The sequence below is a fragment of the Chelmon rostratus genome, chromosome 23 (assembly GCF_017976325.1).
Source record: "Chelmon rostratus isolate fCheRos1 chromosome 23, fCheRos1.pri, whole genome shotgun sequence".
Lineage (NCBI taxonomy): Eukaryota > Metazoa > Chordata > Actinopteri > Chaetodontiformes > Chaetodontidae > Chelmon > Chelmon rostratus.
This window is the reverse complement of record NC_055680.1, coordinates 12,540,725-12,556,650: the sequence shown is the minus strand read 5'-3', so window position 1 is coordinate 12,556,650 and position 15,926 is coordinate 12,540,725. Positions and strand designations below refer to the sequence as shown.

At 44.8% G+C, this 15,926-nt stretch overlaps 1 protein-coding gene across 3 annotated transcripts in view; it reads left to right on the top strand.

The window, feature by feature from the left end:
• Positions 1-15,926, top strand: part of chd3 (chromodomain helicase DNA binding protein 3) — a 42,542-nt gene that overhangs the window by 6,871 nt on the left and 19,745 nt on the right. For 2 of the 3 annotated variants that reach the window (XM_041965789.1, XM_041965787.1), the window contains exons 9-34: positions 1,153-1,422; positions 1,659-1,862; positions 2,400-2,623; positions 3,181-3,354; positions 3,439-3,535; positions 3,681-3,872; positions 3,971-4,171; positions 4,619-4,756; positions 5,342-5,463; positions 5,688-5,861; positions 6,230-6,371; positions 6,675-6,806; positions 7,037-7,154; positions 8,427-8,551; positions 8,638-8,869; positions 9,153-9,337; positions 10,292-10,469; positions 10,800-10,886; positions 11,509-11,594; positions 12,052-12,185; positions 12,278-12,422; positions 13,365-13,527; positions 13,667-13,824; positions 14,884-15,067; positions 15,191-15,286; positions 15,375-15,506. In XM_041965789.1, the coding sequence (XP_041821723.1) occupies positions 1,153-1,422; positions 1,659-1,862; positions 2,400-2,623; positions 3,181-3,354; positions 3,439-3,535; positions 3,681-3,872; positions 3,971-4,171; positions 4,619-4,756; positions 5,342-5,463; positions 5,688-5,861; positions 6,230-6,371; positions 6,675-6,806; positions 7,037-7,154; positions 8,427-8,551; positions 8,638-8,869; positions 9,153-9,337; positions 10,292-10,469; positions 10,800-10,886; positions 11,509-11,594; positions 12,052-12,185; positions 12,278-12,422; positions 13,365-13,527; positions 13,667-13,824; positions 14,884-15,067; positions 15,191-15,286; positions 15,375-15,506 (4,093 nt within the window). The remainder of the gene's footprint in view (positions 1-1,152; positions 1,423-1,658; positions 1,863-2,399; positions 2,624-3,180; positions 3,355-3,438; positions 3,536-3,680; positions 3,873-3,970; positions 4,172-4,618; positions 4,757-5,341; positions 5,464-5,687; positions 5,862-6,229; positions 6,372-6,674; positions 6,807-7,036; positions 7,155-8,426; positions 8,552-8,637; positions 8,870-9,152; positions 9,338-10,291; positions 10,470-10,799; positions 10,887-11,508; positions 11,595-12,051; positions 12,186-12,277; positions 12,423-13,364; positions 13,528-13,666; positions 13,825-14,883; positions 15,068-15,190; positions 15,287-15,374; positions 15,507-15,926) is intronic. The other variant, XM_041965788.1, reaches the window with a different exon arrangement.

Sequence of the window (15,926 nt, the reverse complement as noted above, 5' to 3'; positions counted from 1 at the left end):
TGCCCAGACAAAGACAGATACCTGAAGTGCTGCTGTGGGTGTAGATCTATTCAGTAATGTCACAACAACAACAACAAAAAAAACAGATGCTCTTTTCTTTGGTTACCATGACACAGTGAACTGTTTTATCACTTGAATAAAACCAAGCTTTAAAGCCACTATGTGTAGAACATAATGAGATTATTGAATCTCTCAGTTCATTCTGAAGGCTCAGCTCTGTGTGTGTTGAAAAATGAGCCAATCACAGCGAGTCTTGGGTTGAATTTAATGTCGACTGTGCAGGTGTTTGTTGGAGTCTTTGTGTGCATGTGCTGGCAAAATTGCATTTTAGCTGACAGCGAAGAAACACTGTTGAAACAAACAAACGGTCGTCCAGATCCTTGTGTTGTTGACTCGCTACTATCCGCACATTTGTGGTTATTGCTGTTGTTGCTAAGGTGCTTTATCTCCAACAGTGGCGTGTGATGAACGTTTTGCATCCAAGCAGAGAAATTCGCTGCATGAGCTCTCATGCACAAGAAAAAAGCAATAAAACGGGGGATATATTGCTTAAAATAAGCTAAAATATCTGCAACAGAACAGGAAAATTTCACTTGACAAGACTTTTTAATACAAGTACAAAAAAGTCTCAAAGAACCTGCAGTTATTTTTCAAGTAATGACGAAGAAGAAGAAGAAATTCTGACTTCCACAAAGCAGTTTTGTACTCACCTGTTGAGCCTTACACAATTCCTAGTTTCAAACATAAATCACTCAGACGTTTAGCTTTCTATTAAATGAGTACGTTATTCCTCTTGTTCGTTAGTGATTGAGGTGCCAGTGTTGTTAAATATACTCGTAAAGAGGCATCGGTGTGCAGGTAAAGGGGACCACAAATATGCTTAACTTCTCCTGACATCGCCCTCTGCTGGAGTAGTTAGTTTTGCATAAATCAGGTAGTTCAGATCCGGTGCGCGTGTGCGCTGATTAAGTGCATCTCTGCTGTGATTATGATGGAAGGTGAATGAATCCTGCTGGTCCGAGTTCTTCTCCTTGTACTTAGTTTTTCAGTCATAGTTAATAAAAAACCATCGTGATCACCTGGTTCAACTTTGACTGTGTTCTTAAACTCAGTCGAGATGTCGATCAATCAATCGAACGTTTCCCTCCCCAGGAAAAAGAGGGAATCCAGTGGGAAGCCAAGGACGAGGACTTTGAGGATTTTGAGGAGGACAGCGAAGACAGGGTGATATCCGAGGTCGGGGTGGGGGTCCCCACTGGGGCGGAGGAGGAGGATGACGACCACATGGAGTTCTGCCGGGTGTGTAAAGACGGAGGTGAGCTGCTGTGCTGCGACACCTGCACCTCCTCGTACCACATCCACTGTCTAAACCCACCGCTGCCGGAGATCCCCAACGGAGAGTGGCTGTGTCCGCGCTGCACGGTGAGCTGCTTCTGGTTCACTTCTTCGCTGTTTATGTCTGATTCCAACCAATCAGTGAGAGTCTAAAAAACAGTCTCCAAGTCTCTGTTTTACTACATTAGAAAAAGTGTGTTTCAAGCCCAAATGAGCTCTTTGTCAGGCACAGAGGTATCAGACAGACTCTGCTGTGTGCGACTGGATGAATAGTCTCAGTACACACTCGCGAGGACTAACTAATAAGTGTCTTCACCCCCCAGTGTCCGCCAATCAAAGGACGTGTCCAGAAGATCCTCCACTGGCGATGGGGTGAGCCTCCGCCTCCCATCCCGGTTCCCCCAGCTCCTGACGCCCCACCTGACGCCCCCCTGCCGCCGCCCATGAAGGGCAGAGCCGAGAGGGAGTTCTTTGTCAAGTTGACCGGGCAGTCCTACTGGCACTGTACCTGGATCACCGAGCTGCAGGTGAGGGAGGAACCATCAGCCGAGGGATGAAGCGATAATTTTAAGAAGAAGAAGATGAGAAACTATATATATATATTTTTTTATAGTTTTTTCTTGTGAAATACTGGATATCTTAACCTTTACAGGCTTCTAAAAACCCTTCAGATAAAGCAAATCAAGGAGGAATATAATTCTTTAGTTCTAGTTCTCAAAACTCATGTTCATATTAAGGCTGTATTTGACTTTATTTGACTTAATTTTAGAAGCTCACAAGCCAGAAAGGTTGGAAACTAGTGATCCTGTGCATCCTCAGTTGGCAAAAGAACTTTACTCATCTTGAGTGTGGTCTCCTGTTTTGGACTCATGCAGTATTTCAGCCATTAGATGTGATATACTTAAAGAATACACGTTGCAAAACACTCTAGAGGTAACAGAAAGGAATAGAAAGACGGTCAATCGTGGGTTTTGCTCAAAATTTAAGCAGAAAATTTTAATCTAGCAGCTGCTGCTGACCGACTCGAAGAAAAATCATCCTTCTCTCCCTCTTCGCCCCTCCAGCTGGAGATCTTCCACTCGGTGATGTACAGAAACTACCAGAGGAAGACGGACATGGACGAGCCTCCCAGCCTGGATTATGGGTCGGGCGGCGAGGACGAGAACGGGGTGGGAAAGAGCGAGAAGAGGAGGGCCAAGGACCCCCAGTACGCCATCCTGGAAGACAAGTACTACAAATACGGCATCAAGCCCGAGTGGATGATGATCCACCGCATCATCAACCACAGGTGAGGGAGTCTGTCTGGGTGTGAGCATGCAGTATCCGCTCGAATGTGTCAAACCTTATTCCATTACTTATGTTAAATTGACTAGGGAAGCTGCAAAGTTAAAAGTACTTCAAAAGTAACGTGAGAATATTTAAGTACTTCAAAACGTGCAGTCAATAGAGCTTCAGTTCCTGAGTGTATGTTTGTATCTGTAGCGTTTATACCTTTAATACTTTTTGAAATAATCAGTGTTTTATGGAGTTTTTCCTCTCATTGAAATGAATGGAAGGTATGCTCAGAGTTAAAGTGGATGACACTGTGCAGAGCAGGGCTGCAGTGTTAGACTCCTTTACCTACACAGTTTTAGCTCATCACTCACCATGTGTTCAGCAAAACGCAGAAAATTGCATCCTCTTTCAAACAATGTCGCCGTGGAAACGGACTGACTGGCGCATTTTGAGCTACGAGCCTTAAAGTTACAGAAGGCCAGAAATGTCAGGAGCAAAAGAGAAAAAACTGGGCTTCTTAAGCTCACTCTGCTTCTCGTATTTTCGACACCACAAACACATATTTTGCAGCAGCTCGTTCAGCAGTGTCCACCTTCTCTCACTGTCTGCCAGTGTGGACAAGAAGGGGACGTACCACTACCTGGTCAAATGGAGAGACCTGACCTACGACCAGTGCACCTGGGAGAGAGATGACCTGGATATCCCCGACTTTGCAGTTTACAAGAGCAACTACTGGAGACACAGGTAGGACCCGCCCCCTCTGACTTCTCATTTGTTGACGCTCCTGCACGGCTGATTAATGCTCAGTGGTGACTTGCTGTCCAACAGAGACGCAATAATGAAGGAGGACCCAGACAAACCCAGGAGGATGAGGAGCAAGAACCAGGAGGGTGAAGAGGAGTCTCCCGCCTCGCCGGTCACTGATGTGGGTTAACTGTAGCTGTAGTTTCTGTATCATGATGTCTGATTTAGAGCTGCCCGTCTATATCTTACACCAAAACTCAGTGATAAAAGAACCACATTATTTGCAAGTGACAGAATCCTCTTCATTTCTCCTTCTGCCCTCCCAGCCCACGATAAAATACGAGGAGCAGCCCGACTTTGTCACGTCGACAGGTGGGACGCTGCACCTGTACCAGCTGGAGGGTCTGAACTGGCTGCGGTTTTCCTGGGCTCAGGGCACGGACACCATCCTGGCAGATGAGATGGGCCTCGGCAAGACCATCCAGACCATCGTCTTCCTCTACTCGCTCTTCAAAGAGGTACCGGAGCCCCTCGGCCCTCGTGCCGGCCTTGTTTCGCCTCCTTGCGATGGCCGGCGCTGACAGATTGCGTGAAATCTTCCTCCTCTGTCGCTCAGGGTCACACCAAGGGGCCGTTCCTGGTCAGCGCGCCGCTCTCCACCATCATCAACTGGGAGAGGGAGTTCGAGATGTGGGCGCCCGACTTCTACGTGGTGACATACACGGGGGACAAGGACAGCCGGGCCATCATCAGAGAGAACGAGTTCTCGTTCGACGACACGGCCGTCAAGGGAGGGAAGAAGGCCTTCAAGCTGAGGGTGAGGAGGGAAGAGGGAAGGTGTGGAAAGGAGAATGAAAACAGATGTGGCCATTTATTTTATTTCCAGTGGAATCATGTTGTCTTTTTGTGTTTATAATTCCTGACAAAATATAACACAACTAACAGAATTAGCTGGTTTTACATATGTGATGATTTTAATCTGATGCCTCACAGTGGAAATATTCTTATTTATATTGTGATACATATTGAGCCCTCTTCTTTTCATCACCTCCTACAGAAGCCCTGAAAGGACATTTGACCTCTTTTTTAGTGCATTTGCCAAATTCAAACATGTTCCCACAAATTCTTTAAATTCTTATACCAAGCATTTGATTGCATTTAGAAAATTGTTGTTCACAAACATCACAACCACCACAATATGTATTGTGTATATATAAGTATGTATGCACTGTTTATATCTTGCTTCCCTCCACTGTTCCTGCAGAGAGAGGCTCCCATCAAATTCCACGTGCTGCTGACCTCCTACGAGTTGGTGACCATCGACCAGACGGCGCTCAAGTCCATCGACTGGGCCTGTCTGGTGGTGGACGAGGCTCACCGCCTGAAGAACAACCAGTCCAAGGTACTGTTCACAGATATATACACAAATATCTGTCTGTGTTATTACATAAAGAGCCCAAATGTGTTAGTACTGTATTTTTGAGACGGATATTTGAGTTAGAAAATCCACATTATAACAGATAGATAACAGTTTTTGAAAAAGAGGTGAAAAATGAGCGTCACTGCTCTCTGGTGGACAAACTATGTAATGGCAACACTCGCTAAAATAATTACAGTATCTTTAATATATTTTGGGCATTTTCCCACTGCAGGTTCTTACTACTTAAATTCAATGTACTTGTACTTATACCAAAGTAATCAACTGAGTATTAGTACTGCTTTGCAGGGAGTCCTGGGTACATATATTGAAAGCAAACAATAAACCGACAAGTCGATAAAAACATTTTAAACAGTAGTGTGTTGCATGCGTGCAGATGTATCTGTTGGGCTCTTGAATAATTGTTACCATGGAAAATTTATAACTACATTGACAACAACCACAATGCCAATAAATAAATACATGAATGCATTATATATCAAATATTACATATCAAAGAATACTGAAATAATTGCGTGACAGGGAGTTTAACTTTTCTTGCCTTTGCAGTTTTTCAGGCGCCTGAACGACTATAAGATCGACCACAAGCTGCTGCTGACAGGAACTCCCCTGCAGAACAACCTGGAGGAGCTGTTTCACCTGCTCAACTTCCTCACACCCAACCGCTTCAAGTAGGCCTTCACACACACAAACACACACACACACACATACACACACACACACTAACACACCAGTGTTCATGAAGAAGTCAAGTTTGGGAAACTTCAAACATATATGCAAGAATGTTTGTTTCTTTATAGTTTCTACTTTATATCATTCTTTCCAGTGAGATAATGTCTAACTTGAACTTGGAGCTCTGTATTCAGTCCTTCAACCAGTCTGTCTCTGTGCACAGCAACCTTGAGGGATTCCTGGAAGAGTTTGCCGACATCTCTAAGGAGGACCAGATCAAGAAACTCCACGACCTGCTGGGGCCTCACATGCTGCGGAGGCTCAAGGCCGACGTCTTCAAGAACATGCCCGCCAAGACCGAGCTGATTGTCAGAGTGGAGCTGAGCCCTATGCAGAAGTACGACACGTGGGAGGGTTTGAGGGGGATATGCATTGTTGCCATCGTTTTAACACCTCCTCAACTACTGTATGTCAGCAACAACTCCCCTGTCAAATTCAGCCCAGTTTTAAACTAGTCCTGACATGTTTTTACCTGCAGGCAAGATAAACTGTGGTTAAATAACTGTTAATATTTAAAAAAGTATGCAGATGTAATTTATTTAATGAATCAAAAATGCCCTATTTGGTTCATGTGGTTTGAAGGGATTCATAGTGATCTTTATACTTATATTTAGCAGCAGCCACACAATCTCCATATAATGGTTGGCCCCTTTAATTTCTTTGTATTTATCATTTCATCATTCAGCTTTATGTATTTAAACACAGGAAATACTACAAGCTGATCCTCACCAAGAACTTTGAGGCCCTGAACTCAAAAGGCGGAGGAAACCAGGTCTCCCTGCTCAACATCATGATGGACCTGAAGAAGTGCTGCAACCACCCCTACCTCTTCCCCGTCGCCTCCATGGTTAGAACAGGAAGTTTAAGTCATTGATTATTTGCTCATGTTTCACATCTTGTTGATCCATTTGCTTTGAATTACTCCTGAATCACGGAACAGTGACACCTTGTGGTGATGTTCAGTAGTGCTTTTGTATCATATTTGACCTCTGAGATGCAGGCAGTCCTTTATTTATTATGAGGCTTCACGTTATTTTACTAATTTATCATAAGTGCAGCAGGTAAAATAATTATTCTCACGTCACGCAGGAGACACTCACATACTGTGTGCTATTATTCAGCTCGTTGCATGTTTTGTGTGTGTTTGCAGGAAGCCCAGAAAACACCAAACGGGGCTTACGAGGGCTCGGCCCTCACGAAGGCCTCCGGGAAACTGATGCTGTTGCAGAAGATGCTGAGGAAACTGAAAGAGCAGGGGCACCGAGTTCTGGTCTTCTCACAGGTATACGCTCACATAGACACGTAAATGTAGTCAGCACACGCACAGGCAAGTATATCCACACACACACACACACACACACACACACCAGATGGACACCTCTCTTCGCAGATGTCAAATTAGTCCAACGACACCTGCAGAAGGCTCAGCAGCAGACTGACTCCAGCTGTGGTTAATCAAGTATGGATGAAAGCACGCTCACATGACCCCCTTTCCCCCTCCTCCATTTACAGATGACTAAAATGTTGGACTTGCTGGAAGATTTCTTGGACCATGAAGGTTATAAGTATGAAAGGATTGACGGAGGAATCACAGGAGCGCTGAGACAGGAGGCCATTGACCGCTTCAACGGTGAGACACTGGATGACGTGCAGGCATTAGAGGTGCAGGTAGTTCTTCTTGACCTCTACTGGTCACAAGTGGGACTTTGACAGGAATCATACATTTTACTCTACAAGAAAATTCCCACTTCCTGCTAGCTTGAGCTAACATGTTTAATTGAGACAGACAGTTATTTTAACAACTGAATGTAAAACAACCTGCAGACATATACTGTAAGCATACATGCGTGTATATGAATGCATGTTAATACCCCGACCTTAGTACAAGTCAGGGACAGCCAGCTAGATCCAAAAGAGATGTGAGAGATCATATTACAAATACTGCACCAGTACTGCATTGCTGTTTCCTGTGTGTGCTTAGGAGCCGGGCTTCTCTCGACTTCACAGTTTGCTGCTCTGCACTGCTGAGCAGATGGAAGTTCAGGTAGTTGGTAGAAGGACTCAGGGAGTCAGGCTGCAGGATGATGCTCCAACTGATGCCAAGCTGACAGATTCCTGAGATTTATTTAGCTTTAACAGCAGGCACAACAATTACTGATGTCTGTGAGCTACAAAGGACGATCAGCTCTGTGTCGCATGCTGAGTTTGTTTTTAATGTGGAGCTTGGCTAAATCACTAAGCAGTCGCTGGCAACAAATGGTATTCAATTATACAGTATGAATAGTAGCCTAAGAATGAGTGCTGGGTGAAAAATAAAGAGTATTGGCCTGAAAAAAGTTTCAGCATCAAGCAAATCATGAGAGACACTTTCCAAATATATTTTCAACAATAGAAAAAGCTGCACAGAGGTCATAGAAAACACAAAAATACCTTATTTGCATATAGATATTTCACGTTTTAATAAAATAGAGCTAACATGACAATGTTACACAAACTAGACCCCACCACTAAGGAACAATGATGAGGGGAAGAGCAGTTTGGGATGGGAACCGAGAACTGGTTCCATATTGATCCAGCAGAATCACTTATCAATTCCTTTTACCAACACCGCCAGGTGTTCTGACAGTTGTGCATTGACGTCAAACAAGCTGTAATGTGCAATAAATCCGGAAACATCTTTCTACAAGACGGGCGTAAGCTCCAGGAGCGTCATGTATTTGACACTCCACACCAATGAGGGTAAATGTCCTCTGTTATAATAACATTAGCACCACACAGTACAGAGGAACAGTCTCATCATATTATTGGATACAGAGGAAACACAGGTATCAGCAGGATTCTATCATTGAATGGAGATGATTAATGTTACTGTCTGTTTGTTTCGCTCTGTCTCTGCCTGCAGCTCCTGGTGCTTGTCATTTTTGTTTCTTGCTCTCCACCAGAGCTGGAGGTTTAGGCATCAACTTGGCCACAGCAGACACCGTCGTCATCTTTGACTCTGACTGGAACCCTCACAACGACATACAGGTACGACGGCCCCGCCGGACGCCGCCGGAGGCAGCGATTCAGTCCGATTTGAGCCTCACCTGTCGGCTTTGTCCTCCCCTCCGCAGGCGTTCAGTCGGGCCCACAGAATCGGGCAGGCCAACAAGGTGATGATCTACCGCTTTGTGACGCGGGCCAGCGTGGAGGAGCGCATCACCCAGGTGGCCAAGAGGAAGATGATGCTGACCCACCTGGTGGTCCGGCCGGGCCTGGGATCCAAAGCTGGCTCCATGACCAAACAGGAACTGGACGACATCCTCAAGTTCGGAACAGAGGAGCTCTTCAAGGATGAAGGAGAAGGTGCGGTTGTTTCTCACTCCCTTGTCAAGTGTAATTTTGGAGTTTTAAAGTTTGGGTCAAAGGTGGCGTGAGATTGATTCTAATAGAGACGAGCTGGCCGACTGATCCACCTGCATGAAATTATTGTGTCAAACACGCTCACTTTAACGCCCTCTCATCTCGATTTTTTTGGCCAGTGAACACACTTGGCTTGGTCTGGTTTTTATTGAAGTTGGTTGACAGGAGAAATTACTGGAAGAACAGGACAAATTTTCTCCGCTTTTTTTAACTCTGTGTGCGACAGGTATGAAGAACAGCTCGAGGGATAAGGCTGAGGACGAGGGCAGCGTGATCCACTACGACAGCACTGCCATCGAGAGGCTGCTGGACCGAAGCCAAGACGCCACAGACGACTCGGACGTCCAGAACATGAACGAGTACCTCAGCTCCTTTAAAGTGGCCCAGTACATGGTCCGAGAGGAGGATAAGGTGAGACGGGGGAGGTGGACTGGGCGGTAAAAATGTTCAAAATGACATGGATGAGGATGAGGAGCAGGGGGTTTATTGCAGCGTGTACACACACTGGAAGATAAAGCAGACAGTTGGACTCCCAGATTGTTTCACACGCATGTTCACAACTCATGTAAATTTCAGCTCAGGCGTGATCTCTCTTTTTATAGGGGTGGTCCACATGTCAAAGTGTCTTTGGGCTCCCGATCGTCTGTTTTGGATAAACGTGCAATATAAATGCAGCTAAATTAAGAAATATGTACAGACGTGTCAGCAGCAACGATGAATCAGTTTAATTGAGACAATGATCAGCAGATTAACGGATAATGAAAATAAATGCTGCAGAAGGGTGGCGCTGCCGGACTGGTTACCTCATGTGCTGATGATACAGGAAAAGAAATCTTTGTGTTGTTGTGGTGGAAAGATGCAGCACAGACAGAACGAGTTCAATATAATTACCACAAAATAGCCCAGTAGCAAATGTAACAGTCCACGCCCTTAATTCTCGCTGACAAAACAGCACAAAGACAATATGTTTAATGTTTTTCCTCATCAGCTTCATTGATTTTTGTAAATATCTGTTTATTCTGAATTTGATGCAGCAACATGTTTCAAACAAGTTAGGACAGGAGCAACAAAAGATTGAGAAAGTTGTGGAACGCTCCAAAAACACCTGTTGTTCCACAGGTAAACAGGTTGATTGGTAACAGGTGATTAAACAAAGTTTGTTTGCAAAAGATTGCATTTTTATTTAGGTTTCACACAGCGTCTCTACTGTTTTGGAATCAGGGTGGCACCTTCCACCTGCAGGGCTCTCAGCCTCTATGGAAGCACCTTAGAATAACTTGCACCAGGGTTTTAACTTGCAGCGAAGGAGGGTTTCTAACTCAAAACTTAAATTTTTAACCGCCGTGTGCTCCTCCGATGCTCCAGATGGAGGAGATCGAGCGGGAGATCATCAAACAGGAGGAGAACGTGGATCCGGATTATTGGGAGAAGCTGTTGCGGCATCACTATGAGCAGCAACAAGAGGACCTGGCCAGCAAGCTGGGTAAAGGCAAGAGGAACCGCAAGCCTGTCAACTACAACGACGCTGCGCAGGAGGACCAAGGTAGGGCCTGGCCGTCTCTAAAAAGCTGGAGTAAGCTGAACAAACTCCCGTCAGTTAGTTCATAACAATCACACCTTAGTATTAGGATCATGTTAGCAGTCCAAGAGGATTCTTTCGGGAAGCCATGGATTTAAAAATTAATCCTCTTTCACATCCTGAGAATGATTTCTAGCAGAATTTTTTATCTCTTGTTCAGATTTATCAGTCTAATCTCATGATCTTAATAGAAGTAGGATTTCAGACGACACATGTGTTTGAGTTATTGCTTGCACAGTGGAAGTGAATGGGCCTGGCCTATTGACAGACCACTATTGACGTGTGCTGTTTCAGAGTGGCATGCTGACATTTCAGATAACCAGTCCGAGTATTCAGTGGGCTCCGAGGAGGAGGACGAGGACTTTGACGATCGGCCAGAAGGTAAGGAGAGCGAGAGAGAGAGAGAGACATCGAGCTGAGCGGTGCTGGCCATGAACACAGAAAGACGGCTGCTGTAACACACACACACACACACTCATCGGGTCTGTGTTGAATTACAGGTCGAAATTGATTTAGTTGTTACAGTCGCCTGGCGGAGTCGAACTAGTTAGATCGCCAAAAATGCAAACCTCCATCCGCCTCCTCCCCCCGTACTTCTGACAGTCAGAGGAAAACGCTCGAAGCATTTCAGAAGCTTTTGCTTGGATGTTCTAATGATCTACTAGCACTTTATATTGAGGTGCACATATTCACCAGCTACATGCTTATTAGGTTGCACATTAATAGCACATTGGCTCTTTATAAGTCATTACAAAGCACTTATTAATGCCTTTTTCTGCCTGACCATCGTCTGCAGAGTTTTCCCTCAATAACCTCCTAATTACTGCTTATTGACAGCAAGTAAAGAAGTTGTTGTCCATGAATTACGACCCTAATAACTTAACCTTTAATGACCCCAACCTCCAGAATACAGTTGCAAAATAAGAGCAAATATGCTACCAGTATACATGCTAATAAGCCGCTAGTTAATGCACACAGACATGATCTGATGTGTTACCTGCAGGTCGAAGGCAGTCGCGTCGCCAGTTGAGGAATGAGAAGGATAAACCTCTGCCTCCTCTTCTGGCCAGAGTGGGAGGCAACCTCGAGGTTTGTACAACTCTCTGGAACCAGTTTCATTTTGTGTGTGTGTGTTTTTTTTTATTATATAGTTATATTACTGGAATCTGCCAGATTTGTTTCAAGTTGAACGCGCACTCTTAGATATTTTTCTAACAATCTAACAGTCTCAAATTGGAGACTGGCTGCAAAGCTATTACATCTCTAACAGCTCTGAGCCTTCCAAGCTCATTTATCATCCTGATAACGGTGGACGGGATTATGAGGGCCTGCACTGCTCAAGTTTATTTTAGCATTATTAGGCAATCAGATGCATTGAAAAAAAGGCCTTGGGACGTTTAAGAAATGCACGAATGAAAAAAAGCTTCCTCGCTTCCAGAGTATACGTACGTACAGATGCGTTTGAACAGACTAGCACCTTCTCTCTGTCCAGACAGTGCCATCTTCATTAGGATTATCTGAAATACACTGTGATCTCCATCAATAGGTGCTGGGATTTAACACACGCCAGCGAAAGGCTTTCCTGAACGCCGTGATGCGCTGGGGGATGCCGTCTCAGGACGCTTTCGCCTCTCAGTGGCTGGTCAGAGACCTCAGGGGCAAGACTGAGAAAGAATTCAAGTAAGGAAAAACTGTGCTGAGTGAAATTCCTCCATTCACTTCCTCCATTTTTATCTGTACTTTAACCACGCGTTTATCCTCTTCTTCGGCAGGGCTTACGTGTCTCTCTTTATGCGTCACCTATGCGAGCCGGTGGCCGATGGGGCAGAGACGTTCGCTGACGGCGTGCCGAGGGAGGGCTTGTGCCGGCAGCCGGTCCTCACCCGGATCGGCGTCATGTCTCTCGTCAAGAAGAAGGTGAGACCAGAGCTGCTCGCCCTCTTAGGTCGAGACAAATGTGGGGAATGAAGCAAGTTACGAGACTTGAACGCACAGTCTCTGGTTTCTGCTGCTCAGGGTCTCTTAGTCAAAACAGAGAAAGAAAATGTAGTTTGATGACGTCGTAAAGTAGCGTGGGATGATGGGAGTTGTTGTCTTTATTGTTGAACAACCACTGTCATGGCGAGATGAAGTTTGATTCGCGTTACCTGTAGTCACCTTCCATCCTCACACCATCATTACCTTGAATAAAATCACGTATTTCTCCGGGTTTGATGTTTTAACGCAGAGTCGTAATCCTAAATATTTCAGTCCTGGTTGACTTTGCGACACCTGAGTTTCCTGCTATAATAAGTGTTGTTTAGTGTTGCAGCAAACACTCCTTGAGCCGCTGCTTTTCCAGACATCCAACAGAAGAGCAACTGGTTTATCGGTTTACAGTGCAGCCAAACAAACTCACTGAGACCAAGGATTGAATGGCTATTACTGATAAACAGGGGTTTGCTTTCATGAAATTCTTAAGGATTATAGCTTTAATAGGGTGCCTCCACATCAGCGGGGTCCATATGAAGGAGTAAAATGTCTAAAATTCAACAAGCTCCAAAGCAGTGTAGTCCTTAGGTCTTGAGTAAAATGTTTTTTTCCAGTGGAGAAATCAACCCTGACATCTTGAAAGATGTTCTGATTAGCCCACTACTCTCTGTTTGCCAGTTTACTTGAATTTATCCAAACATCTTCAATCCAGTTTTCAGTCCAACTTGTCGAAACCTGCTGACATCCTGATCTGCTGTCTATGCCAGGGGGAATGTATGATATGCTGCCAGGCGAGCAGGGCATGTGGGTGGTGAGTTTAAATAAGGTGGTATTAGGTAAAGGGAGCGTGTGCCAAGCTTTTTATTTTGCTGAGTGTTCTGTGTCCAGATCCAGGAGTTTGAGCACATCAACGGGCGGTGGAGTCTTCCAGAGCTCAAGCCTGAGGTCAGCATAGACAAAACCTCCTCCAGGGCCTCCTCTCCTGCCGCGAAGACTGCCACACCCACCCCCGATGCCAGCTATAACAACACACCTTGCACCTCTAAGCCAGGTAACCAAACATGTACTCACCAGATCCAGCAGGGGGCGCTCCATGTAAAGGGCACCAGTTAAAGCTGGAGTTAAATCCAACCTACAGTAATGTGTGTGTGTGGGTGTTTTTATGTGTTTATTTGTCCGAACACGTGCAGCGACCCCTGCTCCTGCAGACAAGCTGGAAAAGAACGGGAAAGAGGTAGAGAAGGAGGAGGACAAAGAGGAAGGCGAGGCCCCGTCTGACAAAGTGAAGGAGAAAGAGAAGGATGAGGGGAAAGAGGTGGACGGCAACAGGACTGCGGACCCTGAGGAGGTGCCAATCAGTGCTTTCTTAATCAGCCAAATAATGCTAATTAAAGTTTTCTTTACATTTAGCGTTTCTGTTTTTGCATCTCTGCAAAACTTTGGCCCCTTTTATGAAATCTCAATTTAATCAGTAAGAGAAGCAGATGGAGTTTCATCTAATGCAAGAAATACAGCATTCTTTAAAACTTTTAAAAGCTTTATGCCTCCTAAATAAGTCACATTCCTCCATTTTCCTTATGTGTTTTGCCACAAATCCCATATGCTTTACATGGCTTTCAACACTTTTCCAGGGCATGCCATTGTTTTTGCATGTCTCTCTTGCTTCCAGTCAGGCTTTTCTGCTCACTTTCATGCAGCATGAAAATCAAAAATGACATTGTTATTGCATGGCAAACAGCGCAGGCTTGGACTAACCCACGCTTTAAATGGAATTACGGCGGTATTTTCATATCAATGGAAAATGCTGGCTGCCTGTGAGGTAGAAAAACACAAAATAAACCACTACAGTGTGCTGTGGAAAGTGGTCATCCAAAATGCTAAGTAGAGTGAATAACATACAACATACAATAACCATGGTGTTGTCTGTATAATAAACCACAAATAGAATAAGCTGTAAATTATTAACTGTGTGGCCATCAATCATGAATAATAATGAAGTTTTACAGTTTTTCTCAGTTCCATTAAAGGACCAATGTGCAGGATTTAGTGGCATCTAGTGGTGAAGGCACAGATTGCAACCAACTGAACACCCCTCGCCTCACCCTCCCCTATGTCCCTCCCCTGTTAAGGCGAAAGGCCGTCTGGGCTACTGTAGAAACATGGCGGGGAAACATGGCGGACTCCATGTAAGAGTGTAGATACAAAGAGCTCATTCTAAGGTATCAAAAACACAACAATTCTTATTTTCAGGTGATTCTACACTGATGAAAACATACTTATATTATTTTCCATTTTTGCCAATAGAGCCCCCTAAATCCTCCACACTGGACCTTTAAAGCTGATTGACATCTGAAGATTTTATCATACAACAACAAACAGACCAAGGCTATTGTGCTACTTTCCACAGCTTTCCTCTGCGACGAAAGAGACATCACGCAGCGCGTCCCCTGGCCAGAAAAGCGAAGGCAAAGAAGGCGGTGACCTGAAGCAGGAGGAGAAGAAAGAAACAAGTGACACTCCAACGGAGGAGAAAAAAGACGAGAGTAAAGAAGAAACAAAGCAAGACACAGAGGTCAAAGAAGAGAAATCAGGTACAAACAAAAGCACAGACAAGAAACGTGGCAAACGAATGAGTCAGCTGGATAAAATCGAACCATGTGTGGAGCAATGCAACAAGTCCTTCTAGATGTAAGGTGTAGTGTTTTTCCCTGCAGACGGAGAAAAGGCGGCGGAGGAGAAGGAAAAAGACAAAGAGACACCCGAGGCGACGGATGCCAAGGATAAAGCCGAGGTGGCTGACGTGAAGAAAGGTCCGCCACACTGTCTGTGATACGATGCTGCCATAAATGCACAAGCTCAGTTTTCTGCTAAACGATACCTTTGTTGTCTTTGTAACAGAGGAAGTCAAGGGTGAAAAGGATGCTGGGAAAGAAGTCAGGACAGCGAAAGAGGAGGTGCCCAGGGGGAACGGAAAGCCTCCCATTGAGCGACCTCGCTTTATGTTCAACATCGCCGATGGCGGCTTCACTGGTCAGTGCTGATTTAGCTGAAGGAAACAGATTCAGCCAGTCGCCGTGGTCGTGTGTGTGCGCAGCAATGCGTTGTAGGATCGTGACTCCAGATTGTTGCATGATTTCTTGCATTGCTAATGGAGCGAAAACAAATAGTTGAGTAATTGATGCAACTATTTTGATAATATTCTACTGGTTTAAGTCATTTTTGAGGCCAAAATGCCAAATGGTTCCAATTTGATGGTTCCAGGTTTTCAAATTGGAAAAATGGAAAATTTTTTGGGGTTTTGGACTGTTTTTTGGATAATGACAACACTTTAAACAATAAGATACTGATGCAGACCAGAGGATTAATCAGGAAAACTGTCAGCAGATTATATGACAATGAAAAGAATTGTTGCAGCCTTAATTGGCGATATGACAGTTTTTACAAGCTAGC